This window comes from Anopheles merus, chromosome 3R (assembly GCF_017562075.2).
Source record: "Anopheles merus strain MAF chromosome 3R, AmerM5.1, whole genome shotgun sequence".
NCBI classification, from domain to species: Eukaryota; Metazoa; Arthropoda; class Insecta; order Diptera; family Culicidae; genus Anopheles; species Anopheles merus.
Genome location: NC_054084.1, coordinates 19,327,683 through 19,353,447, shown reverse-complemented (window position 1 = coordinate 19,353,447; position 25,765 = coordinate 19,327,683). Strand labels below are relative to the sequence as shown.

At 43.0% G+C, this 25,765-nt stretch overlaps 2 protein-coding genes and 1 long non-coding RNA gene across 12 annotated transcripts in view; 2 read left to right on the top strand and 1 right to left on the bottom strand.

Annotated features, from left to right (window-relative positions):
• Positions 1 to 983: 983 nt before the first annotated feature.
• Positions 984 to 2,539, bottom strand: LOC121596673. The gene is made up of 2 exons (XR_006005302.1): positions 1,628 to 2,539; positions 984 to 1,559 (listed from the first exon to the last, which is right to left on the bottom strand). It is a non-coding gene; the product is annotated as an uncharacterized LOC121596673 (long non-coding RNA).
• Positions 2,540 to 4,784: 2,245 nt separating this feature from the next.
• Positions 4,785 to 6,361, top strand: LOC121596466 (trypsin-4-like). The gene is made up of 2 exons (XM_041921446.1): positions 4,785 to 5,473; positions 5,541 to 6,361. The coding sequence occupies exons 1-2, from the start codon at positions 5,422 to 5,424 to the stop codon at positions 6,266 to 6,268; spliced, it is 780 nt and encodes a 259-aa protein (XP_041777380.1). The 5' UTR covers positions 4,785 to 5,421; the 3' UTR covers positions 6,269 to 6,361.
• Positions 6,362 to 8,281: 1,920 nt separating this feature from the next.
• The window catches only part of LOC121595859 (insulin receptor substrate 1), a 208,490-nt gene continuing 191,006 nt past the window's right edge, over positions 8,282 to 25,765 (top strand). For 7 of the 10 annotated variants that reach the window (XM_041920172.1, XM_041920169.1, XM_041920171.1 and 4 more), the window contains exons 1-2: positions 8,282 to 8,394; positions 22,252 to 23,003. The gene's annotated coding sequence lies outside the window, so the exon portion shown is untranslated. Of the gene's footprint in view, positions 8,436 to 22,251; positions 23,004 to 25,765 lie in introns of all 10 variants that reach the window. The other 3 variants (XM_041920163.1, XM_041920164.1, XM_041920165.1) reach the window with 3 other exon arrangements.

The window sequence follows — 25,765 nt, the reverse complement described above, 5'->3', positions numbered from 1 at the left end:
ATCAAAATTAAAACGTTTTTACACGTTTTAATCTACAAAATCGAATCTTTTGAAGCTGTGCCTGTTATCATTATTGTGGGGACAAACACAATAACATCAGAAGCATCTGCCCATTTGGCCCCACATGAAGTATTTTTGTTTGTTTTTTTTTTTTTTGTTCTGTTACTAAAAATACGCATTCAATCGCCTTGCTTTCTTCAGACAAATTGTATAGAAATATATCTTTTAAAAATATACCATGCAAAACTTTCAAGCATCCCTGTGACACTGGTTTAAGTTATTTTTTGGAAGTGGCAAACATTACATCAATATGCTACTGAATCTAATTTTGCATTTTTCTTGGTTATTTGTTATTAAATGGTTATACAACTTACATGGTGTGCATAGAACACTCCAATGAATACATTTTGAGCATTTGGAATGTATCTTTGTAGTGAAATAATGCTTAAATAGAAGGTGCCCATTTGGCCCCGCTTTCCCCTACTAGCAACTAAATTTAAAACGAAAATGCGTACTTGCGCAATGAACGCGCAACGATGACGTATTCGAGCCAATTGCGCTCAACTCCATGTACACGCTTTTCCGGAGCAAAACTCTTTTGGCACTGCTTGGCCCCGGGGTCGGCGTCTAGTTTAATTGATCCTGCTTCCAGGTTTTTAAACCATCTCCCGTGTTAAAAATATACAAAAACAGAACGACGCAATAACGTATACACACACCGGGCTGAAGGAAAAACAAGGAACGTATGCTGCGTACACCACCGACCTCACCCGTTGTGTGTTGTGGCTGGTCGGGCGACGACGACGGAGGCAACAGAAACCGGTAGCAGACCGACCGGGGGCAGCTGGGCGCAGCGTTGAGGGTTGCTGCTCGGTGGTGCTCTCTGTGTGCCACCGTTTGGCACATCATAACCTACCCAAATGCATACGCCCGTGGGACGTCCTGTCTCCTTTTGTTTCAACCAAAACAACCCTCACAATCGATTAACTCTCTCACTCTCTCTCTCTTTTTCTCTCTTTTCAGTGGCACTGCGTGTCTGCCGCGCCGGCGTATATGTGATGTGTGAGGGGTTTTTACTACGGGCCTTCATCCCTTTGACCGCTCCAGCGTGCGCCTTCATCCTCCAAAGGGACTCGCGCGGGTCTCCTGCTGCTGCTGCTGCTAGCTCGCTCTTTTATTACGTCTCCAAAATGTTGCTCCATTTTCCAACTGCCTCGTGGTGTGTGTGTGTGGAACGGAACCGGGAACAACATGCACAAGGTGGTGGCACAAATCGCTGCCCACTTCACAGTCCCTTCCGCACGTAACCACCGCGCGCATACCCGGCTTCGGCTGTGTCCGGCCTTGGCGCCTGGTAGCGAAAAACGGGCGGATATGACGCGGTTCCGCTAGGTCGGTATCTAGGACAATTTGTTTATAAATAGACTGGCGTGTACTAATCGATACCCACACACACACACACGCGCTGCTGGTGCCCGATAATTGGTCCACCGCAGTGTGTGAGCGGCAAACCGACCTGTCGGCAGCACCGGATCTTCTGCTGCTGCCCGGATCTTCTGCTGCATCGTTTGGAAATTGGAAAATGGGATTTCTCATGTTGACTTGTCTCAAACACAATAATGCTTACGTCACCACCACCACCACCACCGTATTCCTCCGTACGTGTGTAAGTGCTACTACCGCCGCAACATTATGCACCATCCGGCTCCAAAGCCTACTCCAACAAGCGGTGTGATTAGTGAGACAAGCCCGTTGCTAATGGGCGTTGCCAAAACCCGCGCGCTCTCTCTCTCTCTCTATTTCTCTACGCAAACCCCGAAAACAGCAAACGCCGCATGTTGGCGGGGATACGCGTGTAATTAGAAGCTCGTTTTTGCAACATTGCAACATTGCTTGGAATCATGGAAAAATAGTTCAAAATTCCTAAATCTCTCGATAAGCCATATCATATCACTTGCCGCCATCGTGTGTGTGTGTGTTTCATCTCCCGCAAAGCGTACGGTCCCGCACACGGGATGATGATGTTGCCCTGTTTTTTTCCCCGGGTTGTTTGATTTCCCTTTTCCCATCACAAGACCTACTCACACACACACACACACACACACACACACACACACACACACACGTTAACGTGGGTTTTCCGCCTGCTTACCTACACATACGCGCGCGCGCGCGTGTTTGTGTGTAAAAGGGCAAAAGTGTGGCGCGTACGCACGATGCGAAAAATAAGGCGCAATTTCTTCGGGTGGCGCTATTTTCCTTGTGGGGTGATGGGGTGGGAACAGCAGCAGCGTGGTGGGGCGGTGAAATCGATTCGGTACCGCGTTAACGGCGCAATACGGAGCATTCGGGGTTGGGGTTGGGAGATTGTGAAATTTTGTCACGTATTTTCCCGCCAACCGACCGACCGACCGACCGAACCGGCAGCCGGTTCAAAAATCGATGGGTAAATGAGGGGTGGCCAAGATGATGGCGTTCAATATGTTTTTTTTTTGGGGCAGAGGGAGTTAACCGATGGCGCTGAAATGGTAATTATCACTTATGGATGATTAAATTAATAGTAATTATTATTACAGTGCGTCAGGGTTTAAAGCAAGGCTTATCTTTGATGGCACTACGGTTGTTGTAAGTTGAAGGAGCAGCCTTTCAGCAGTAATGGAAAATGATCAGCTGCAAACATGCTGCTAAGGGATCAATATTCTTGTCTAAGAAGAGTTTCATGTGTTTCCCAAGCATCGCAGGAATATTGATGGTATTTTCCAGAACATTCAAACAATCAGAACAATGCGAATTAAGGCACTTAGTGGCAGATGAAAATCTGTAGAATTTCAAAGTCAAATTAAATTCTATAAATTCTATCAAAGTCAAATTCTATGAAAGTCTACAGTGCAAGCTCTGGATGCTCTATAGAAGTAAATAAACAATATTCAAGATGAAAAGGTCTGAATATTTGTAGTTTGAAATATTCAAACTTTTCTGAAATCGGACAGAACCTTTGGAATCTGGTTTGTGTTTTGTCCGCAAAAGCTTTTCCATTCTTTGGATAGGAAGCAATTTGCAGAAATGACTCGGGAGCGGGAAGGGTTTAAGAGGCGAATACTCTGTTCACATTGCTTGGATCTTAGTAACGATCCTAAAATTCTCCCCTTATGGCTAATTCTTTATGTGGTACGGTACGCAGTGTAGGTGCAATGGGCCTGTGTTCAACACTGATATCTAAGTAATTATTTGTAATGATAGAAACGTTCTTTTGAGAAACAAGATCAAGGAAGATTAGAAACACAGCGACTTGAGTGCGGTCTAAGCATCACGCCTAGAGATCACTTGACCAAAGGAATGTATTGAGGAGATGGATCTGATTAACTTCATTTACTGCGGAATCTCTATCCTTAAACATGTTGATCCTGCCATGTTTTTGGTTACTCTCTGTGCTTTGGTGAAATTTTGGTTATCCTAAGCTCTTACGGTTAGAACAGTATTGAGTGCATGATACCATCAAACTCTGTCTGTAGTTTGTACTAGATGAGTTCAGAAGACCGTGTGGTAAGCCACACGCGTAGCTTTGAGTTCCTAGAAATTCGCGTTGATAATGTACGCTTTCAAAACATTTTATTATCTCAACTTTGTGCTACCAAACCTGCTCTGTCTTCGTGGATAGTTTACCCGGATCTTACGGGGATAATATGAGTAGTTTGCCTGAGGCTGGCAAGCTTGATCCATTTCACGACAGTGATCCTTTGTCCTTGTTAATCAATCCTTCTCCTTAAATTTCTGCCACATTCATTCTCAAAATCTCACGAACTTAACTACAAGAGGTTAGGCAAACTTGTACAGAAGCCATGTCTCAGAGACGTCGGTGAGTTCTTATAAGACCGTGGTGTAGGTGCACTATCTTCTAAATATCATTCCAAATTACTTACTTTCTTACTAATCCGGCGCAACAACCGCTTTGCGGTCTGGGCCTGCCTCAGGAGTGTTCGAAACCGCTTATTAGTGGGCTTTACGGGCTGGGTCGTCCGTTTCCATGCGTACAACATGGCCAGCCCACCGGAGCCTGGCGAGCTTGATACGCTGCACGACAGTGAGGTCGCCGTACATCTCGTATAGCTCTTCATTATAGCGGCTCCTCCATTGTCCTTCCACACATACGGGGCCAAGTATCCTTCTGAACATCTTCCTCTTGAACGCGGCTAAGAGGGTTTCGTCAGATTTGGACAGTGTCCATGTCTCAGGAGCGTATGAGAGTACTGGTACTATATAGGTACTATATAGTCCCAACTTCGTCTGTCGCGACAGGTTCTTTAAGGTGAACTGATTTTTCAGGCTATAGAATGACCGGTTGGCAGCCAGCATCCTTGCACACTGCTCAGCTATCATGCTATTGTTGTTGCTGACCTTTGACCCAAGATAGGTGAATTGTGGGACGACTTCAAACGTGCGTACACCTATCTGCACGTCACGCCTACGTAGATTCTGATTATTTGTTGGTGGGCTCGCTGATGTTGCCACCATCAGTTTGGTATTTGCCTTGTTTATCTGCAATCCTAGGCTCTCTGTCGCCTGTTCGATCCCTTGGTAGGCCTCTGCTACATATGAGAGCCGCAGACCAATGATGTCTATAGTAGTCTCCACCCTCGAGGCACGGATGGCCCTTGATAGCGCCATGTTGAATATTACTAAATTATTAATCTCAATTATTCATTGAGTATTTTATACCCTAATATACTCAATATTTGAAGATTTTATTACGCTTTTCTATTTCATCAAGAAACAAACCAAAATCCTCAAAGTGGTGTGGTGTTGCGTGTACTTGCGCAATCCAGTTACCCAAAGCACTCGTTACATTGATTTGTGTACAATACTTATCCCTTTTCTGATTGAAAACCACTTGAAAGCCGTAAACAAACCACGTCTAGCAGCCGTTTGGAAATACGTTTACTAAAAGATTACATCTATAGATAAGATTGCTACTAGCTAGAGCAGCTAAACTTGAACTTGAATTTCGTGCAAGCCACTTCAAACTCAAATCAAACGTAAACCGCGCACCTGCTTTGGAAACATAAATCAACTACGGTAAGCTTCCTGGGGTTGTGTACTCGATGGTACTATCTTCTTCATAAAGCCCACGTGTACAATGAACGCATGTTTCCTGCCTTGCTTTACGCAATCCAATGGATGAGTTCTTAAGACGAGTTCCGTATAGTTTGAATCAATTCTTGTGGAGTGTTTGTCGAGCATGCGGGTATGATAAGACTACTAGGACACATTAAGAATAGGGCATATACCATATCCCGCAGGAGTATAAAATCGGAAGCTTCGTCTTAGTCTCATCATCAGTCTTCACTGGTTTACAATCACAAGAAGTTCATTGATTGACCATAAAACAATAAAACATAAAGTAAAGGGTGAAAGTAGCTCACGATGGCAAATCAATTCGTACTAGCTTTTGCTATGGTAGTAGCTGTAGCGACCGGTAAGTGTCAATAATAAAGCTTGGCATTGTTTGAAGATCTCATCAACTCTTCGCTTCCACCTTGCAGTCGCTTCCGGCTTTGTCGCCCCGGCCCGACGCGCCCAAATTGTCGGTGGCTTCCCGATCGATATTTCCGAGGCACCGTACCAGATTTCGCTCCGCGAGGGAGGCCGTCCTTCCTGCGGTGGATCGATCATTTCGCCCGACTGGATCCTAACGGCTGCCCACTGTCTGGATGGCGTATCCGCCGATCAGGTGTCGATCCGGGCCGGTTCAACGTACAAAATGCACGGCGGTGTGCTGCGCAACGTCGCACGAGTGGTGCTCCATCCGGCCTGGGATCCGGTCACGAACGAAGGGGACATTGCGCTGATGGAGCTGGAAAGTCCGCTGCCGCTGGATGGTGACACGATGGCATCGATCGAGATGCCCGAACAGGACGAGGAAGATCCGGTCGAGGGTTCGAAGGCGCTGGTGTCCGGCTGGGGCAAGACGCTGAACCGGTACCATTCGGCCTTGATCCTGCGCGCTACCTTCCTGCCGATCGTTCACCGGGACAACTGCCAGAAGGCGTACCGGCGTACGCACACCATCTCGGAGATGATGCTGTGTGCGGGCTTCTTCGAGGGCGGTCATGATTCGTGCCAGGGTGACTCCGGTGGTCCGCTGGTGGTGGATGATGTGCTTGTGGGTGTGGTGTCGTTCGCGATCGGTTGCGCCAGACCGGGCCTGCCCGGTGTGAATGCGCGCGTTTCCGCCGTGCGCGATTGGATTCGTGAAGTGAGCAACGTTTAAAGCGGTTGATGTCTGATGGGATGTTTTTGGCATATGCTATATGAAATATATTTATTTTTGGGCAAAAGCATAACTAATGCTATGTGTTGTTTCACATTTTGGATAGATGACCTAAACTGGTGATATCTATTTTTGTGCTTTTTGAGCTACAGGTTCTTCATTTTTTTAAAACTTTTTTGCCTTGGTTAGATGTTACAAGTGTAAATATAAGTAAAGGATCTAGTGTCCCTATTAGAATGTTATCCAGTAAGCGTTAGGTATTTTTAGGGTCTTATTTAGACCTATTTAGCGAAGAAATGTTGGACTCCATGTCTTCATTTATTCGAAAATTTATTCCAACCGCTTATCAATACACACTTCACTACACTCAAGAGCCATAAACGATGCAAAGTCTTCCTGTGGTGATTCATAATCGATAAGATATTTATGGATTTCTGAAGATACATGAATCTTTAAATATCCATGCTTCTTCAGAGATTCTTGAATCTTTGAGGATTTGTAAATCTCAAACCTTGAAATTCAGATCTGAAAACAAATCATTCAGAGTCTTCAGTGTTACCTGTCTCTAGTTCAAACTGATCACTCGGGAGTATCGTTTCTCCTAGACTCACGAAACTAGTGATGTACTGTATGGAGCACACTCACGACTCCGATCCGACTCCAACTATTGTTAGTCCGATTCCGACTCCGGCAATATGGAACAACTAGATCCACCCGGAATCGCCCGGAGTCGTTCGAAGTCGTTCGGAGTTGCCCGGAGTCGTTCGGAGTCGTCTGGAGTCGTCCGGAGTCGTTCGGAATCGGAGTTGGTCGGAGTCAACAGGGAGCGTGTGGTTTAATGTGCTTGTGATCAGACAATTCCTTTCGTTGTGTTTTTTCTCTTTCTTTTTGTGTGTGCACTTCCTATACAAGCCGATTCCGGACGACTTCAACTCCGGGCGACTCCGAACGACTCCGGATATCCGGAATTTATCGGAGTCGGATCGGAGTCGACTCCGGATTGTTGCCATCACTACACCAAACGTGTGATATTCAGATGCTATCGATTGGCTTTGATAAGTGATATACTTACAAAGTAGTTGTGAAATTTGTCGCCCAGCGATATGCGTAGTCTTCTTGTAACATCAGGAACTCTAGAAGATCTGAAATTAAGATGGAAATTACGTTGGGATTTTTGTGCAGGTTAGAATCTGGGTTGAATATGCAAACTATAACTATTTTAAAGAAAGGATTGAACCAGCTTTTAAGACGGAGATCGATCCAAATAAATAATTTAAGGCATGGAATCCAAGTTTATGTCAAAGAACGGCACACAACGAACTAAAGTATGGGTCAATGAAGGAACAAACAAAAAAAAAGACAAAAGAAGATTAATATCGCTTTTTAGACAAATTTTAATAGAACAATTACGTGTCGCAATAAAGCATAAACTTAAATTTCACAAATCAAGTATAGAAGAAGGAACTCTAAAAACCAACGAAGAATCGCACCACGTGGTCCGATCAATTCGAATGTTTTAACAGGATTGCATACATTTAGGCGCTTTCAGAAGCAAAGCAATGGCAAGATGCAAACAGCAACCAAACTCGCAGAAAACGTTATTTTAGTATAATTTACACTTACTTCTCATGTTAATTTAATTGTTTATAATAATCTCTATTACTCAAAAAAGGGTATAAATACAATACTCCATCCCAACGGCTCCCACACTGGCACAGTGTGCGATACGATTTGGTCCCTCCTCTGTGTGTGTGCTTGTTTTTTTTTTCATTTTTCCCCGCTGTTCCATCTTGTCGAAAACACGCTGCAGACGAATGTTTGCCGTAGTGTGTGTGATTTGTTATGATTCGCTCGTGGACTGGTGTGTGCGCCTCTCTATCGCTCACTCACACAAGCGCATTCCACTTGGCACAGCCACGCTCGCATTGCCAAGCACCCGCCTGCTGTGTGGCAGCGTGTGTGTGTGTGTGTGCGTGTGGCTCGCCAGCGAGCGAGACAGGCAATGTGTAGTTTGTGATTACTCAAAAAACCAAGATGGACGCGGTTTTACTGCGAGTGAAAAGTGTCGCTCCCGCATTTCGTCGCTGGCAAAGTGTGTAAAACGGTGCAAAACTGTGCAGATTGTGGTGCGTAAGTAGCTGCGGGTGGTTGCGAATCCATGGGCACGGTTAGTTTGGCCCTGGCGTCACTTGACGGTGGAAAATTTCAATTTCCCTCCGAAAGTGTTTTTTTTTGGTGCGAGGGGCAAATGCGTGTACGGTGTGCGTGCGAGCTGGTGCTGTGTGCGTTTGTGTGTGTTTTTTTGTGAGGTTCTGCTGCGTTTGGGCTCTGATATAATATTTTCGGTGGCTGTAAGTTTCCACCTTTCCACCGCCGTCCTGCAACTTCTCCATTACGCTGGTGGTGTGTTTGGTGTGTTCGGTTGTTGTGCTTCTCGCTGCCTGCCTTTACACTGTATCGGTTTCCACTTGCCCGCCAGATTGCGCTGCCCAGATTATTATACTGTGCGTGTGTGTTTTGTGTTTTTGGAGCCTTTTTTTGCTGTGCGGGGGCAAAGCGCGCAAGTGTTAGAAGAGCCTGTCGAGACCGCGCGGTTGTACATGTGTGCAAGAAAGAGAATGTGATGCTGCTGCCGTTAGTGAGTGAGTGAGTGAGAGCGTGTGTGTGTGTGGCAGGACACGCACTGACCCCATTCCTCCGCACATTTCGGCCACGGGTGCTGTGCAAAAAACCCCGAAAAAACACAGCAACCAAAGCAAAAGAGCGCGTGCGTTTATACTGCCGTGTTGCCGTTTTGTTTTGGAAAGCGTGAAGCAAAGAAACGTGTGTGTGTGTGTGTGTGTGTGTGTGTGTGTGTAACATGGTAAACAAAAATGTCCGATTATGGAATGGATAACAATAGAAAAACACAAACAAGCAATCAAACAGTGCACAAGGTGTATGGAAAACGGGAACGGAACGGTGCACACATACGTCCAGGCTACTCTTCACCCCCCAACACAACGAGATAGCGATCATAAACAACACACACACGGTGTTTGGGGTGTGGGGTGTCTGGTCTGGTCTGGGCAGCGCGTCATCAAAGCAGTCGCGTCGTGGCGCGTTGACGGATTTCTCGGAATTCTCGGCAGCACAAAAGGATGAGCCTCTCCTCCTCCGTTCCAGGAAAAGCCGTCCCGTGTGTGTTTGTGTGTGTGCTTGACGATACATGGCATGCTCGTGAGGGTGTGCGTGTGTGTGTATAGGAGATTAGAAGAAGACGCAGGGAAATAATAGAAAACAAGCCAATGCACCACACCGAGCGGGTTTTGTGTGTTTTATTTTGTTTCGGTGCCTATTTTTCAACCTGTATATGTGTGTGTTTGTGAAGCGCTGTGTAAATGTGTATGTGTGTGTGTGTGTGTGTGTTCAATCTAAGCCAGCATCCGCGGTGGTAAACAATCGATTGAAACAACATGTTTTGGCTACTTTTGCCACTAAAAAGATATTTTTGTCTCATGAAAAGTGACTCTTTTTTAAGGTTAGAAAATAATCGTACAAACTGTTCGTCGTGATTAGAATGGCAATCGTTTTTTTTTTTTCTGTGTGCGAGTGTGTGGTGGATACGAAATGGCTTCTCGTTCGTGGCGAGACGCGCGCGCCACAGACACGAGATCGAATATCGCCATTTTTGTTGCTCTCCTTCTACCCGTCTCTTTCTCGCGCGCGCACGTACACACTTGCTCTGAGGCAGCGCTCCGCCACAGCAGCAGTCGTCGTGTTGTTTTTACATTTAAGCTGCAAATTTACATGGGTTTGTTTTAACCATCCAAAAACATATGAAAAAAGCTCTCTTTGCTCCCTTTGCTCGTTCTCTTCTATTTCACCCTTGGCCCTTAGGGTGCCCTGTTGTTTTGTTGTTGTTTTGGGATCCATTCGGGTTGTGTTGTGTGTGAGCCCGCGATTTCGAAGCTGATACGCACTGGGGCAGAGGAGCCACACAGCACCATCTTTTTTCCGCCTTTCGTGCGTGTGTGTGTGTGTGTGTTGAGCGGCGCCCAGAGCAGCAGCAGCCTTGCCACGACCTCAACCATCAGCCTCTCTGGCTCTCGCTCGCTCGCTCACACTCACATCATTCTCTCAAAGCATGATTGTGCTGCTTTCGCTCAAAACCCTTCAAAACACCATCAACGAACGAACCGAAACATAACAGCAGCAGCATCATCATCATCATCATCGTAGTAGCAGGTGCAGCGTCCTCCCCACGTCTCCTCCCCCCCCCCCCCCGCTTCCCTAACAGGTTGGTAAGCGTTCGTTTCTGTCTCCTCTTCTTCGCGCCCCCTTTTTCGAAGGTGGCGCAAGGTGGTGTCGGCGCTGCAGCGTTGCTATGGCTGCTTTGAGGGCAGCCTTGTTGGGAGCGGGGGGTTTCCCTGCTGTGTGTACCATATTTTTTTGTGACGACATACACAATTGCACAATGTGTGTTTCCTGTTGTTATACCTTCGTGTGCTTTTTTATTTAATTTTATCATGTAGCCAACAAATGCGCGCCCGCACACGCACACAGACACAATGCTGGTGTTCCTCTTTTCTAAATCCCTTCATTATCACGAAATGGAGAAAAGTTGTGAAATTCGTGCACTGTCTAGGTGTGCGTGAGCTTGGGTTTGTTTTGTTTCCTTTTTTCATCGTTGCGTGCGTGCGTGTACAAGAGCAAAAGTGTAATACAGTTCTAAAAGAGTGTTTAATCGTTTTTATTATAGATATTTTATCTTGTTTCAATATTTTCCTCTCACAATCTGCTCTACATGTGTGTGAGTGTATAGCACCAAGCTGTGTGTACAGTTTTGTTTGGGTTCGCTCTGCGTGTTTCGCTTTTATTACGTCGGAATGTTGGAAAGTCCTCTCCACCAGAAAGTACCGTTGGCTGGTGTGCTGCGGGGTGCGCAGGCGCTCGTATGAATGAAATACTGCTGCTGCGATCACAGGGCGCGCCTATCTGTCGCTGTATGTGTGTGAGAGCGTTTGATTGTATATGAGCGCGCGCGACACAGTGTGTGTGGCGCGAGTGCAATGTTTTGTTTTGATTCCGCGTTGTGCCCGTTCGCGCGCTGCTGTACCTTTTCCCTACGGGTGTTTGTGTCTGTGTGTGCGCGTGTGTGTATGTTTTTGTTACGAAACAACTGGGCAAAAGCGAAACACAGCGTATCTATCCGAAGGGTGGAAGGTAAAGCAAAAAGGTGGGTGGGGGGGGGGGGGGGGGGGGGTGGAGGCTTCGGGGGTGGTGCTGTGTGCAAAACAAAAACTTGACACGCTTTTTTAAAAGAAGCCAGCCGTCGCTGCCACCGCTCTTCCTTGCGCGTTCCAAAGCTCGCGAATCGATAGCAACCGAACCGTTTTTTTGTTGTTGTTTTCTTCCCTCTCTCGCTCTCTCCCTCCACCCTACCAGGCCCGGTCCTTTACTTTGCCGGATGAAAGGGGTCGCCGTGAGGGACGGAAGGGCGATCTAGACAGTGAGGGGGGGGGGGGGGGAGGAAAGGTTGTGGCGAATGTGTGTGAAGGGCGGTTGCGTCAGGCGAAGGCTTTCGGGCGTGTGTTGTTGTTATTGGTGTTTGTTTTCGGTATGTGGGGGAATGGAAAACGTCAACCATTTTCCAACCATTTCCACTCCGGAAAGGGTTGGGAGCTTGAGGGGCACCGAAACTAGAAGATTATTTGATTTTATAATTTTCATCTCAACATCACCATTGGTAGTGCAACCAATTGATTTGGCTTTACAGTTAGAAACAAACGAAGGTGGGAATGTTTTGAAAATCATGGGCAAGGAACGGTACTGGCGGTAATTGATAACAGTGTCCCTCCATATAATCTATTAGATATTTCAAATTGCTGATGCATTGGAATGAATTATTTTCTGTCATTGTATCAAGTTTCTGCAGAATTTTCCAGTTTTTACTGGATTTTCTAAATTTTTAGTTTTTCATTTCTTTTTTAATGATTTCTAACTATTTTTGGATTTTTAAATTTTTTCTTGTCGTATAGTCGTATAGACAATTTCACAAGTATTTCTGAATGTGTCACCCTCAGTATAGGGAAACAGTCCAGAAATCGGGGGAGCAATTTAATGCATTTTGAAAACCGTGCAATGATACATCGTGAGACTTCAATTAAATTTAAGTAAGAACATTCGAGAAGTCTCTCATAATCGTCGGAAAAAACTCTGTATTACCTTAACACAAATCTTGTTTAATTTTAGTTTAGTGAAAAATTAATTTAATCGTCATCAAGTCTGCAATTTTTAATAAATTTTTTATGGTTAAAGTTCTGTTAAAAGTAAAACTCTAGATACAAATTTATTTGAAATATTATGAAAACTAATTGTTACAATCAACCATTTTTATAATTTTGTACTTTGATTTAGAGTGCGCTTTTTTTATGATTTATTTTTAATATTAGTTTGTGATACATTGATTTATCTGTCACGAGTTTCCAAGTTAAGTTATTTAATTTTAACATTATATAAGTGAGCTACAAAACGTTGCATTTAAAGCACCTGCAATTAAAGGTTAAGGTCGCTTTAAACTTTGCATGAAAGTGAAGGAAAGAAATGTTGTTTATTGTTTTCGCTATATTTCATTAAATATTCATCAGAATATGGCTTATCGTACAGCAAAAGAAAGGATGTCCAATTCCTCATCTATTTAGCTAAACTATATTTAAATAATGAATTAAATGCGTTTCCTTGTGATTGCCTGCTGACCATTGTTCTTTAACCATGAACAAAGTTGGGGAATTGAATATTGTTTCTGTTGATGTACGATAAGCAATATTCTGATAAATATTTAATGAAATATAGTACAAAAATGTTCAAGTAAAAAATTTCACGTTCACTTACACCCTGGTAGTAACCCGGGCTTCTTCTTCTTCTTCTTCTATTTGGTCCTACGCGGACATGCCGGCCTATAGAGGCTTTCGTGACTTAATTCAATACCATGTAGCCGGATAGTCAATCTTTGCTACGGGGGGACGGTCCATTCTAGGCTTGAACCCATGACGGGTATGTTATTGAGTCGTTCGAGATGACGACTGTACCATGGGACCGCCCCAACCCGGTCTTAAGATTTGGTAAGCAACATTTGGTAATCACCAAATAGGTTGTTTTTTTTTTTTTAAATTGATATTTGATTGTGGCATATTGTTGTTTATATCTTTAAAGATGATTTGGACCTCTCAGAGGGTCTCTTTCCTTTCACTTAAGTCAAATTTTCTCAGTGGTGAAATTTGTACATGAACTGAAAAAGACATAAAAATAAATAAAAATAAATTAGTTCCTAGATATTGTTCATTATGTATCCACATGATCGTGTATTGTTGGCTAAAGTTTCATGATTTATTTTAAACATTTAGAGTGCAGCGTAGCCAACCAACCAATACAAAAGTGGCTCAAGTGGCGCTACAAAGGTAATCGAACGCCGTTCGCAACCCGTCCCTAAAGCAAAAGTCAATCGTATTATCATACCGTTCAATAATTATTGAACGCATTTTAAACTCCAACCCCCGAGTACATGCTGGCGGTAATGGTGGTGGCGCGTATTTTTTATCTTTTTGCTACATTCTAACTCGTGGAATGCATTTTTGCCCCGGCGCACGCACGTGTGTGTGTGTGTGTGTGGGCTCACGCAACCCAACTGTGTCCGCTATCTGCCTCCTTGGTGCTGTGCATTATTCAAAGCTACTTACCATTCGTTTGGTGCCAACGTGGTGGTGTTTGCAGGGGCCACAAACGAAAACAAATCGAAAGTGGTCGGCTGAAGGAGGAAAGCGTATGAGGAAGGAGGGGCGGGGTGTTGTTGTTTTGCTGTCATTCGATAAGTTTGCGTTCGACCTTCTTTCCATTGTGTGCGCTGGAAGGGGGGTGGGCGAGGCCTTCGGCGGTGCCAAGGGGTGGCATGGCGAACGAAAATGAAAAAAAAAACAAACCCCGCGATGGATAAATGTGCAACCTCACCGTAAACAATCGTTTAGTGGACTCGTGTTCCCTTCTGTCGCCCTCCTTCATCGCTCCTTCCCACCCACCACTGTCCTTTTCTGTCACTCTGGTCGCTCGCACTCGGTGTGTGTGTGTGTGCGTTGCTTTCGATCGAGGCAAGATGGTGTAATACTTAGCACGTTTTGCATCGTTCTTTACTTTGGATGCATTCTGTTTTTTTTTTGTTTCGTTATTATGGCTTTTCTACTGAATGGGGGCACAGAGGGTGGTGAGGGCCGGGGGTTCTGCTTCGAATTTTAAACACGTTTTAAAACGGTTGCTTATCATCCAACACGTTGGTTGTTCCTCTCCTTGCGGCCTCGGTACCTTCGGGGATTGCACTTGCATGCTGGCCGGTTTTGCAGAGGGATAAAATGCAATGAAAAAAACACATACACAAAGTGACTGCAGATAGTTACAACCAGTACAGTTGGAATTGTTATGCCTTTGGGGTGCAGTGTAAAAAAAAAGGGTACCCTTTCTTCCACCGTGCGTAAAGATCGTTTGATAGGCGAGGAACAGAGAGCGGGGCAAGCGGGTGAATGTATTGAACCCAATGAAATGCAGTCGAACCCGTTTTAATGGGGTGATATTATTTACCATTGAGACTGGTTGGTTGTTGATTATGAGTGTTTGTGTATCACGTATATGAGTGATTTTTTATGAGTTTGTTGTAATGTTTAGCTTTATTGGAATGTGGTCAACGTTTTAAATGTTTTCAAATATTGAATATACATAATGAAAAAAAAAAATTGACGAAAATATTAAATTACTCTTCTTCTTCTTCTTCTTCTTCTTCTTCTTCTTCTTCTTCTTCTTCTTCTTCTTCTTCTTCTTCTTCTTCTTCTTCTTCTTCTTCTTCTTCTTCTTCTTCTTCTTCTTCTTCTTCTTCTTCTTCTTTTCTTCGTCTTCATCATCATCATCTTCTTCTCCTTCTTCTTCTTCCTTTTCTTCTTCTTTTCTTCGTCTTCATCATCATCATCTTCTTTTTCTTCTTCTTCTTTTTCTTTTTTCTTCTTTTTATTTAACTCATTTTTATTCTTCCTCTTCTTATTTTTATTCGTTTTATTATCCTTCTACTTCTTATTTTTATTCTTATTTTATTGTTATTATTTCTTCTTCTTGTTCTTCTTCTTTTTCTCCTGCTTGTTATTTTTATTTTTTATTTTTCTTCTTATTTTCCTTCTATTTTTCTTCTTTTCTTTTTCTTCTTATTATATTTTTCTTTCCTCTTCAACTCTTTTTCTTATCCTTTTTTCTGTTTTCATTATTATGATCATCATTATTATTATTATTATTACTGTAACTACATTTGTTATTATAGTTCTTTCTATTTAGTATTATTATAACTATTGTTATCATTGTTATTGTTATTATTATTATTTTTTCATAACTTTTCCCTACTTTCAATACCTTTCTTGTTATTAATAAATGAAAAACCTTAAAATTAGAGCAATTTTCATATTTGGCTATAGCTAAAAATATAAAAGTACAAAAAATGCTTAAAGGCTGGGATGGCATACTTTTAAAAGGAAAATATAAATTATAACTTATACCCCAAAAATACTTAACTCAAAAATTACGTACGAAATAATGAAAGCAATACTTAACCCATTAAATAAAAAAAAGTGTGCCTTAAAAGCTTCTAAAAAGATACATGATCCAGATATGTGCAAAAGATTTAGCCGAGAAGAGAAGCAACATGGTTTGATGTTGTGTGTGGAAGCTTTTGATTGTTTGCCAATAAAATCGTGCACAAAACGAGAAAAAAAAATGCTGTGGTTATCAGCAAACTAATAATAAAGCTTAATTATAAAGTTATAATTATTCTTTAAAACTGTCCGTTGCTAACTATTTTTGAAAATTGTCGTTCAAAAACCCCAGACACAACCCAGTTCTACCTCTGCCAGCTAGACGGAGGTACGCGCGATACGCTTTGCTTGCAGTTGGCGAAACCTCCGGAACCGTAACCGTAATTGTGGCGGCGGTTCAATTAATTAAAATCCCTTGAGTGCATCATTAGATCCGCATCCTAGCGCAGTAACAACGTCTGCAGCACACTGACTACCATCGAGCGATTTTATTCTCTTTTCTTTATCGTACCCCCCGCCTTTGTGGGCCAACGAATACAAACACACATGCACGTCCGAGGCAGGTTCCGTCTGGATCGCGATTGGAGAGCAGAGGAGGGCAGAGCGGTAATGACGTGCAGCCAAGTTGGACGATGTTTTTAATTTTACCTTACCCCTCGTTCCCGCATTGTCCCCCACCCCCACCTCCTCTTGTGCACCTGTAATGCCCCTTTTTCCACCCCTTTTCTCGTTGGCATCAATTAAATGTACAACTTGGGTGAGACAGTTGTGTGAGTGTGTCCCGTTTTAGGGGGCTCCCTGATACTGCAAACGTAATCATCGTCTGAGTAGTAGTTGTAGTAGTCGTAGTAGTAGTATTAGTGCACTGCAAGAGAGTACCCTCGTGAAAGAGGGATGCACTGCACATATACTTCTACCAACACTTGCGCGCTTTCGCGTGCACTTTGAGAATGAAATCCCTGGGCCTGCAACATTGCAGCAGTGTGTGTGTGTGTGTGTGTGAGTGGGTCTATTAATGCAACACATTTACATTTCTTTTTCGCTTCTTTGCGTCTTCTTTCCTTTCCTTGAACCCGTTACTACGCATTATTACTACGGCCTTTCTGTGTCTTCATGGCGTGGATGCTCTCTCGCTTTCTCCTTCGTCGCTCAGCATGTCGGATGCACTGCTGCACTTTAGAAGGCAAACGAAAGAGAAAAAGAGAGAGAGAGAGAGAGAGAGAGAGAGAGGGACAGCAAGAGAAAGAGAGCACGAACGGTGTGCAATATTGTGCAAACGCGATGTGCATTGCAACGCGCTTGCGTTCGTAGTAGAAGTGTATTTTTACGACGTTGTTTACTCTCGGTTCTGTACCAGCAGCCGCCGCTGCTGCCGCCGCCGTGTGTGTAGCGCCACCCGATGCCCTCCTTCCTGCCGGGAGAGCAAGGGGGGGTATTACCTCGACCTGCCCGACGGTGGTGACCGCTGCGATGGGGCTGGAGGGAGGGATTTTGTTTTGTTTTTGCGACGGCTGTGTGCACATCGTGTGCGCACAGCAGTGCACACTTTCCTTCACCCCTTTCGGCGGCTCATTTTGTGCCTGCCTGTACCACTCTCGTCCTCGCTCTGCTTCGTTCTGCTCCCTCGGGCAGGAACTAGTGTGCGCCACCGCTGTGCGCCTCTGCTTCCCTCTTCCCAGGCGCTGGGCGGCGGCAACGATTGCCTTGAAGTTTGTTGCATATTTATTCCATCAATATGATGCACTCTCTCTCTCTCTCTTGGCTCCACCCCCCCCCCCCCTGCCCCGTGCGTGCGCGACCGTGTGCATTTTGCTTCATTTTGTGGTGCATTTATTTGAAGAACATGGGCTAGGGTGGGTAGAAATAACAAGTAAAAAAAAAACACAGTAACGACTTTTCTGCGACGTCTAAATGGTACCGGGAGTACGGAAGGGGGGAACAGCGGAAAGTACAGCGCAGTGAGGCTAGAGCGAGTGTAATCAGCCCTAGCCTAGCGTTAGACTCAACATTTTCTTCGTTGGGTTTGGTCTTTCATCCGGTTAGCTTTTTACTACTGCTGCTGGAGGAGTGCGGGAATGTCGACGGGGTGGCGGGAGGAAGGTTGGCCCGACGGGACGGGAAGTTGTTTACTAATGTACCTTTACCTACGCTCGCTCACCCTTCCCATTGCTGCGTTCTCGCGGTAGTTTGTTTTGGTTTGCTGTTTTTCGCTCGCGCTACTGCAAGCGTCGAGCGTCTGAAGGCTATACGGACACGGCGCGGTGCATTGCGTTGCAGCAGTCTGGGAATGGTGATACGGGTTTAGAAATAGAACGGTGTTAAATGTCACTAAAATAGTGCGGCATTCAGCGGAGAGAGCTGTTAAGTTCCTGTTATCCGCTTTTACAAGCATTTATAAAGTGTGTGTAGAAAAATAAAGGGGGCTTGAGCAGATATAATCGAATTTTATGGCAAATGATGCAATTAAATTGTGTGTGTTTTTTTTTACTTTTAAAGATATTGTGGTATGACTTCTGTCATAAATACAAGTTGATACACGTTATGGAAAATTTTGGAGAGGTTGTGTGTACTTTAAATCATCTAATAAGTATTATTTATCACAAAACGTCACATGAATTCGAAATTATGGCACTAGTGTTGGGAGCTCGGAATCGGAACTACTTGGAATTTCCGGAATCAATTCCGATTCCGAATCCAGAATTGGAATTTGAATCGTCTCCGGAATCGTAATCGGCTCCGGAAGCGGAATCGGCTCCGGAAGCGGAATCGACTCCGGAATCGGAATAGGCTCCGGAGTCGCCATATTAATGGACCGTTTTGAAGTACATTTGGATCCGTTGCGGCTTATTAAATAGGGATCGAATCATCCAGTACATTTGGACAAAACTAGTGGAATCATTTTGACAGCATTCATCGCGTTATTGCAGCATGCATTGGAGGTTTAGTTCCTTTGATTTTTGAATCCGATTTCTGTGGATCTCCAAATGTACTTCAAAACGATCCATTCTCATGGAGATTGCGGAACCGATTCCAATTCGGGAACCTATTCCGATTCTGATTCAGGAGCCTATTCCGATTCTGATTCAGGATCCTATTCCGATTCCGAAATTGATTCCGAACCTACTATCTGTAATCGATTCCACAAAAAATTGGAGCTAATCAGAATGGACTTCTTTCCGACATAAATGTGTAAAAAATACTCTTTAATCGATTTTGTTGTTGAATTTTCTATTATAGTTTTATTACTCTTGATGTTGCGCAAGTTCCAACATGTTTGTTTTTGTTAGTATTTCATAATTGTCTTACTTGAAAGTAGTAAAGTTATGGTAATTAAATTTGTTAATTGATTTTAGATGATTATTTTTTTTTTTTTGTTGCTCCATACTTTCATACTGAAACTCTTCATACTTTCTCTGTAAAAAAACTATTGATTTTTTCAAAGACAATCTTCTAGAAAAAAGGAGCAAATACGATTTTATAGCAACTGCTCGAAAACAACATACTATGATACAATTCTAAGTGTATTGCACTCGAAAAGTGCAGTTGCGAGCCATTATTTTTACCATTTATGATTTTATTTAATTCCAAAATTCTGGATGTGTTAATTTATTTTCAAATGGATTTATTTTATTGCTTAAAGGAGAAGTTTTGCATGGTTGAGTGTTTTTTTTTTATGAATTGACAATTGAAATTAACCGACTAATACGGCCCTAATGACTGTTGTTTTTGTTTCATTTATGTCCCCTATTACTCAGGGGACTGTGTTCACGTTGAAGATCCGATGATGAATATTTCGTTTTTTGTTTTGTTTTTGTATTTGAATGCATTCTCACATTAATTCTTCGTTTCTCCGAATAACAAACTCTTGAACTCATAGGAAAGGAAGATAATTTACGCTCATCTCGTAGTCAAAATCTCTCGTGTTATGCTTAATGTTTGTTCTCAACCTACCTCCCACTTGATTGAACTTAAGTTTCAGGATACAGTCAACATTTTGCTCCCTCGCTTCGAGCCACGAGGCAAATGTTTGCAAACACCGTTCGAGTTCCTTCACACCGAGCGGCAGCTGTTCCCAAAAACCTTTCTTTGTTGCGTTTCCACTTGCGTTTGTCCCAGCGCAAGTCCTGCTCTGCTTCTCTTTCGCCGATCGGGGGGATCATCTGTTTTCTTTTGCGCGATCAAAGACTCATAAATATTGTCTGTCTGGGTGTGTGTGTGTGTGACAGGACCAATTGCTTCCAACTTAACGCTGGTGAAGGCTGTCGATTCCAACGAGAAGAGCCGTGCGTGTGTGCTCCACCTCGCAAAAAAGAGATCCCACTTCGTCGGCACCTGCCACACTCGGCAGCGAAGCGAACGAGAACCGCCGCCCCAGAAGGTGAAGATGAGGCGTGTGTATGTGCATCTTTCGGGGGTGAATTTGCGCTGCTACTGATGCGAAATGCAGCCGCAGCTGGTAAGACAATGGTAACGAGGAGGGCAAGCTGGCTGGCTGGGTTTCTTTCGCTTGCCTTTTGTGGTTTGCTGCTTCCTCCCCTGTGTGTGTGTCTGGCCTCTGTCTCCGGCCGGTAATGGGAACCATTTGGCGTTCTTGTGGGGTCGTCGTGGTCGGTTCTGGTTTGAGGAGGTTCTGTTTGATTTGGCTCGGCTCTTTGTTTCGTGCCAGTGCTCTGGCTAGGGGATGGCACATTAGCCGTCTAATTAATGAAGGGTACAAGCTACGAAATGAATTAAGAACATTCGCTTGTCTCTTTGCTTTGTTTTAAGAATTTTGTATATCTTCTGAAGAGTTTTATTGTTTCAAAAAATAGATTGTTCAAATTTTAATTTGCGTGAATTTCGATCAAATGTATCAAAAATTTATACAAATATTTTAAAATAACAAAAAAAAACGCGAGTTGGTGGTACTTTTATTGAAATGACTGTACAGTAACCTCCACCACAGTATGTTCAAACATTGAATATCGATCTTAATGGCAGGTAGGATAGGTACATTTAGCATGTCTGCTCCCTCCTCTTCGTTCAAGACCACACACACACACCAAACATACGGTCAGGACATAAAAAGGCAAAAAACAAAACAAAAAACAAATGGCGGGAGTCTACACATAAACGAAGCGCAAAAACAACACAATCCGCCAAAGGGGGTTGCACTGCATTGGCGGGAAGTCATCGACGTCTCCGTCTGCAGACAGATGCGGCAAGGGGAGGAGGGGGTAGCGGAACCCCGGGAAGGTTGGCGGGAGAAGGCCATCTCCCCTAGGGGGTTGATGGTGACGAGTGAAATGAGTAAAACGCAAAAACATTTAACGATTGGTTTGCCCCCAGCGTGTGGGGTAGCAGGAAAGAAGAGGATATTAAGAGAGAGAGAGAGAGAAGATTCAAAATGCATTACGGGTGGGAAATGTTTTGCCGAGAGGGGGTGGTAGTTTTGGTGGTGCGCTGAGTCGAGAGAGCGAGCGAGATAGAGAGAGAGAGACACACACGAACTGCATTCGCGTTCACGATGCGCGCACCTCAACGTCGGTACGCGTTGTCGTAGGTTGTGGCAAAAACTGTACCACCGCCGGGTGTTTTTTTTGCTGTTTTTCCCCCCACTCCCGCTTTGTTGCATTCGGTTTGTGACGTTTGTATTGTAAAACTGTGTGTTTTTGTTGTTGGTGTGCTGTGTCGTTTCATTCTTTCTCGTTGTGTTGCACTTGAACCTCCCTCGGGGGGGTGCTTTACAGTTGCATATTGCAGCGGTGTGGCAGCTGGAGTGTGTGCATTGATGTTTTACGGTTTGTTTGGTTCTTTGGGTTGTTTTGTGTCGTTTTGATGCATAGTGTGGATTGTTCCATATTTTCATTTAGTGGTTGCTGTTTTGTTCTATTGTATGTTTGATTGCATTTAATGTTTACGGTTTATTTATCTTTATCTTTTTTTCTTGTTTTTGTAACTTTTCATTTTTAAGTTTTTTTGTTTTCTTTCTATAATGTCTTTTTTAACACATCTTTTTTTTATCAAAAATGAATCATTAATAAATAATCTTGGAATTCCTTTGAGAGGTGCTTTACAGTTGCATTTTTTGCAGTTTTCTGGCAGCCTGGAGTATAAATGTATTTTTGTTTGTTTTAAATTTTGTTTGGTTCTTTGGGTTGTTTTATTTCGTTTTCATGTATATTGTGTTTTTTTTATTTTTTTGTTTTTGCGTTGTTCTTTCTTATGTTCGTTGTTTTTTTTTATTATTTTGTTTTTTATTACTTCTATTTTCTAATTATATATAATGTTTACGGTTCATTTATTCTTTTTTATGTGTTTTTTTCTTTCTATACTGTATTTTGTATTTTTCAATTATACACACGTTTTGTATCAATAACGAATAATTTTCTTGTATTCTTGCAGATTTTGCTATTATAAACAATTCAAGTGCTACCAAAACTGTTAAAACGTAATCAAAACTGAATAAAAACTACAACTGTGTGCTTGAGAGCAAAAACAAAAAAAAAAAAAACAAAACTAAAATAAAAACAAATAATGCAAAAAACACAACAAATCAAACACCGTTAAGCCACCCTCGTGTCAATCTTCATCGTGTGTGTGTGTGTGTAATTCACGGCCTGTGGCAGTGAAAACGATTGTTTAATGTTTTTAAGTGAAAATTAGTGAAATTTATTGTCCTAAAAGTAGTGAAAGAAGAAAATTACAAAAATAAAAGTGTTCGAAGTGTGTGTTCAGCTGCATGTGTTGATGGTGTAGATGGAGTAAGAAAAGAAGTTAAATTTGTGGTGTAGAGGAAAAAAAGTTGTGTTCAAGCTAGCAGCCCGCTCGTGGCGAGGTGTTTGTGGTGAATCGTTTTTGTGTGAGTAAAGCTTTAAAGGAATTCGCCCCAGAATTGCTTTCGATTGCGTGTGCAAATTTAGTTTGTCTGTGTGTGTGTGTGGTGTTTTTGTGTGCAGGGTGTGAAGGATGCGTTAACTCGCAAGGTGGTGTGAAAGTTATTAAAGGGGTTGCAAAAGTGATAATACATTGTGTACGTTTTGTGACATAAAATACTATTTTGCTGCATACAGTAAGCGCACAATAAACCAATACAAGCAAAACTTGGTCGGTGAGAACTTCGTCCTTTGAAGACTTTTATCATCTGGAACTAAAAGGTAAGATATGTAATGCTTATGTAATAGATTAATTTGTAAAAAAACATATTATATTATCTTATGAAAAGAATAGTAAAAACAACATAGGTACATCCTTCATCGCCATAAAAAAAGTCAAACGAAACAGAATGGAGTCGCCTGGTGCTTGCTGTAATGCCACCGCACTGAAAGGTTCACCGTTTTCTTTTCGTGTTTGCCTACCTTATGTCTCGAAAGCATCTACAGAAAAGTTTAATGAACTCGATGTAATATGGACGCGTGGGCAACACAATCACACACTCACACACAGCTTGCCCGAGGAAAGCATTACATTCGCAACTAATATCCTTTGTGTTTCGTTGGGGAACTGTTTGATGGTGATATTGTGTGGGTTTATTTTAGCACAAGTGTTATCTTTTTGTTCCTTTCGGTGACATAGTTGTAGTTGGAGAAGTGTGTTGTTTAAAAATAGAAAACCCGATCGATCGGAGAAGAGCTTCACAGTCCTTAGCGTTTGGGTGCTGTTCCTTTTACTTTGGTAATCATTTGTTTGAGTGGATTTTTTTCGTGGTAAATATTGTGCTGTCATAATCAATGAAATACTTTTTTCGTTCTCATTTGGAAACATTTCCAAGTTTTTTTTTTAATTAAAAAAGATAATTACACAAAATGCTATTAATAAGAGCAGAAATAAACTAAAATTTGCAAAATGATACTTTTAACTAACAAGTAAATTGTTATGTTTTTATAGTTTATTTTGTTGCTCTTTTGAATATTTGTTGAGCACTCATGCAGTCATTTGTTTCTCTTGTTGTAATACTTGATATTATGTTTTCATAAATTTATTTTGATCGATTGCTTAATAAATTGTACATGATTTTTTGATTTCTTGTTTAATGGTTTTCTATACACAAAAAAAAAGTGTGTGTTAGTCATTCGTATGGTAATTTTGAGCATATAAGAGGTCTATTAATACGTTTAGTCTCCTTAGTATTATCTCTTATTTTTCGTTTGAGTTTATTACTTTACTTTATTCTTACAATTTATTGCTTTTATGTTTGTTTTATTCTTATTCGTTTGAATTCACACATACCCTTGATTTTTATTATACATTGTTTACATTGTTACATAAAATATTTGACAAAAAATAACGATATTCAATACTAATCATTTGTTACTGTTTTTAGTATGCAGTTTGTGCATAATGCTGTTTAATTACTCTGTTTGGACACATTTTACTCATTCTACGGCAAAACGATAATTTGCTCCCCTTTATGGGAGGGAATCATCTTGCACTTATTGTTGCTGTCACAAGTGGAAGAAGCCCACTCAGCACTGCTCTTGACCCAGATATGTGTAGCTCTATTTTTCAAACCTCAATTGCCTTCCTTTCTGGCACCCGTTCGTCCATGTGGAATGCATGATGTATTCCACTCACTTGGCTAGCTAGAAATAATGCAAAAATTACACACATTTGTTTAAAAGAAAGGAAATCACCGGGTACCCGACCCCACACACAGGCTGCAATCGGTAAATACAAATAGGTACAAGTGCATCATCCCGCGGCACACACCAGTAGTGGCCAGTATATTGTCGTAGCGCGTTGCACGAGCACGGCTTCAACACTTGGCGCTCGATAAACAAACAACATCCGGTCGGGTCAACTGGCGGCCGCCAGAGGGAGAAGCGGCGCACGGGCTGGAGCAGACCGGTAGGCTTGTTGTGGCGTTTGTGGAGAAAAGCATAGAGAGAGAGAGAGAGAGAGAGTGAGCAAGCGAGCGAACTGCAATGATGATGCAAGTGCATCCTGCTGCAAAGAGCACGAGCGCGCGCGAAAATGCACGCGACGCTCGTTTGTAAAATGCGGACTACGGAGAAGGAGGGGGGTGAAAAATAAACCCCCAACCTCGCCCACCAAAGCCTACAATCAAAACAAACAACATGCATCCTTCCGCCCGCTTCGTCTCGTGCCCTCTCTATCTCTCACTTCAAACTTTGCCCATTTGATTACAATGACGCGCACAGAACTTGGTTACACATTTGAACGGTGCGTCATTCCAGGGCACACACACACACAGACACAAAACCACACATGTAGGGTAAATGTGTAGCAATAATCATTGAGTTGTTGATGTTTCACGTTGCAAGGGTTGATGGGGTGGGGGAGGACGGGTATGCACAGAGGAGGATGTACAGTCGCCCCCGAATGAAGCGCGCTTTGAGGCAGCACGGGAGAGAAACCCATGCAGCAAGAGAGAGAGAGTTCATCTTTGGCGCGAGAGAAGGTTCGCTGTCTGTGGCAGTTCTCCCTTAGCTTCTCTCTCTCTTTCTCTCCACAACCCTCCGCGATGATAAATCCTCACCCCGATGATTGTTATGTCCACCCTTTAATGGCATGTAATGGCACGGACCCGTCAACTACGCCATTAAGCACTGGGCGACGCCTCTACAGATCAGTTTTTAGCTCAGTTTGGTAGGCTCAATATCTCTTATTTACACACGCTTGGCAAGGCTCTCACGATTCCCAACCCTTACATTGCCCACGTACATCGCTCTCACTCTCTTCCTCTCTCAATCGATCGACAACTTCCGGCCGGCACTGCTGGGGCTGGGTGGTGGACGCCGCGGCCTCGGTTTCGAAACCCGCCCAAGTTATGAATGAAATCTCTCGCCCTCCCGCGTGCGTTGCGTAATGTTGTGCGAGCGTTTTGGTAGGTGTCTGTTTGTGACCCAAGCACACCGGTGTGTGTGTGTGTGTGTGTCTATTGATGTCCGTGGAATCA

What these genes read in the sequence shown, in the direction of transcription:
- LOC121596466 (XM_041921446.1), top strand. Translation starts at nt 5,422, where the DNA reads ATGGCAAATCAATTCGTACTAGCTTTTGCTATGGTAGTAGCTGTAGCG. An exon ending in GGTAGTAGCTGTAGCGACCG is followed by an intron (nt 5,474 to 5,540) that starts GTAAGTGTCAAT and finishes TCCACCTTGCAG; the next exon opens with TCGCTTCCGGCTTTGTCGCC.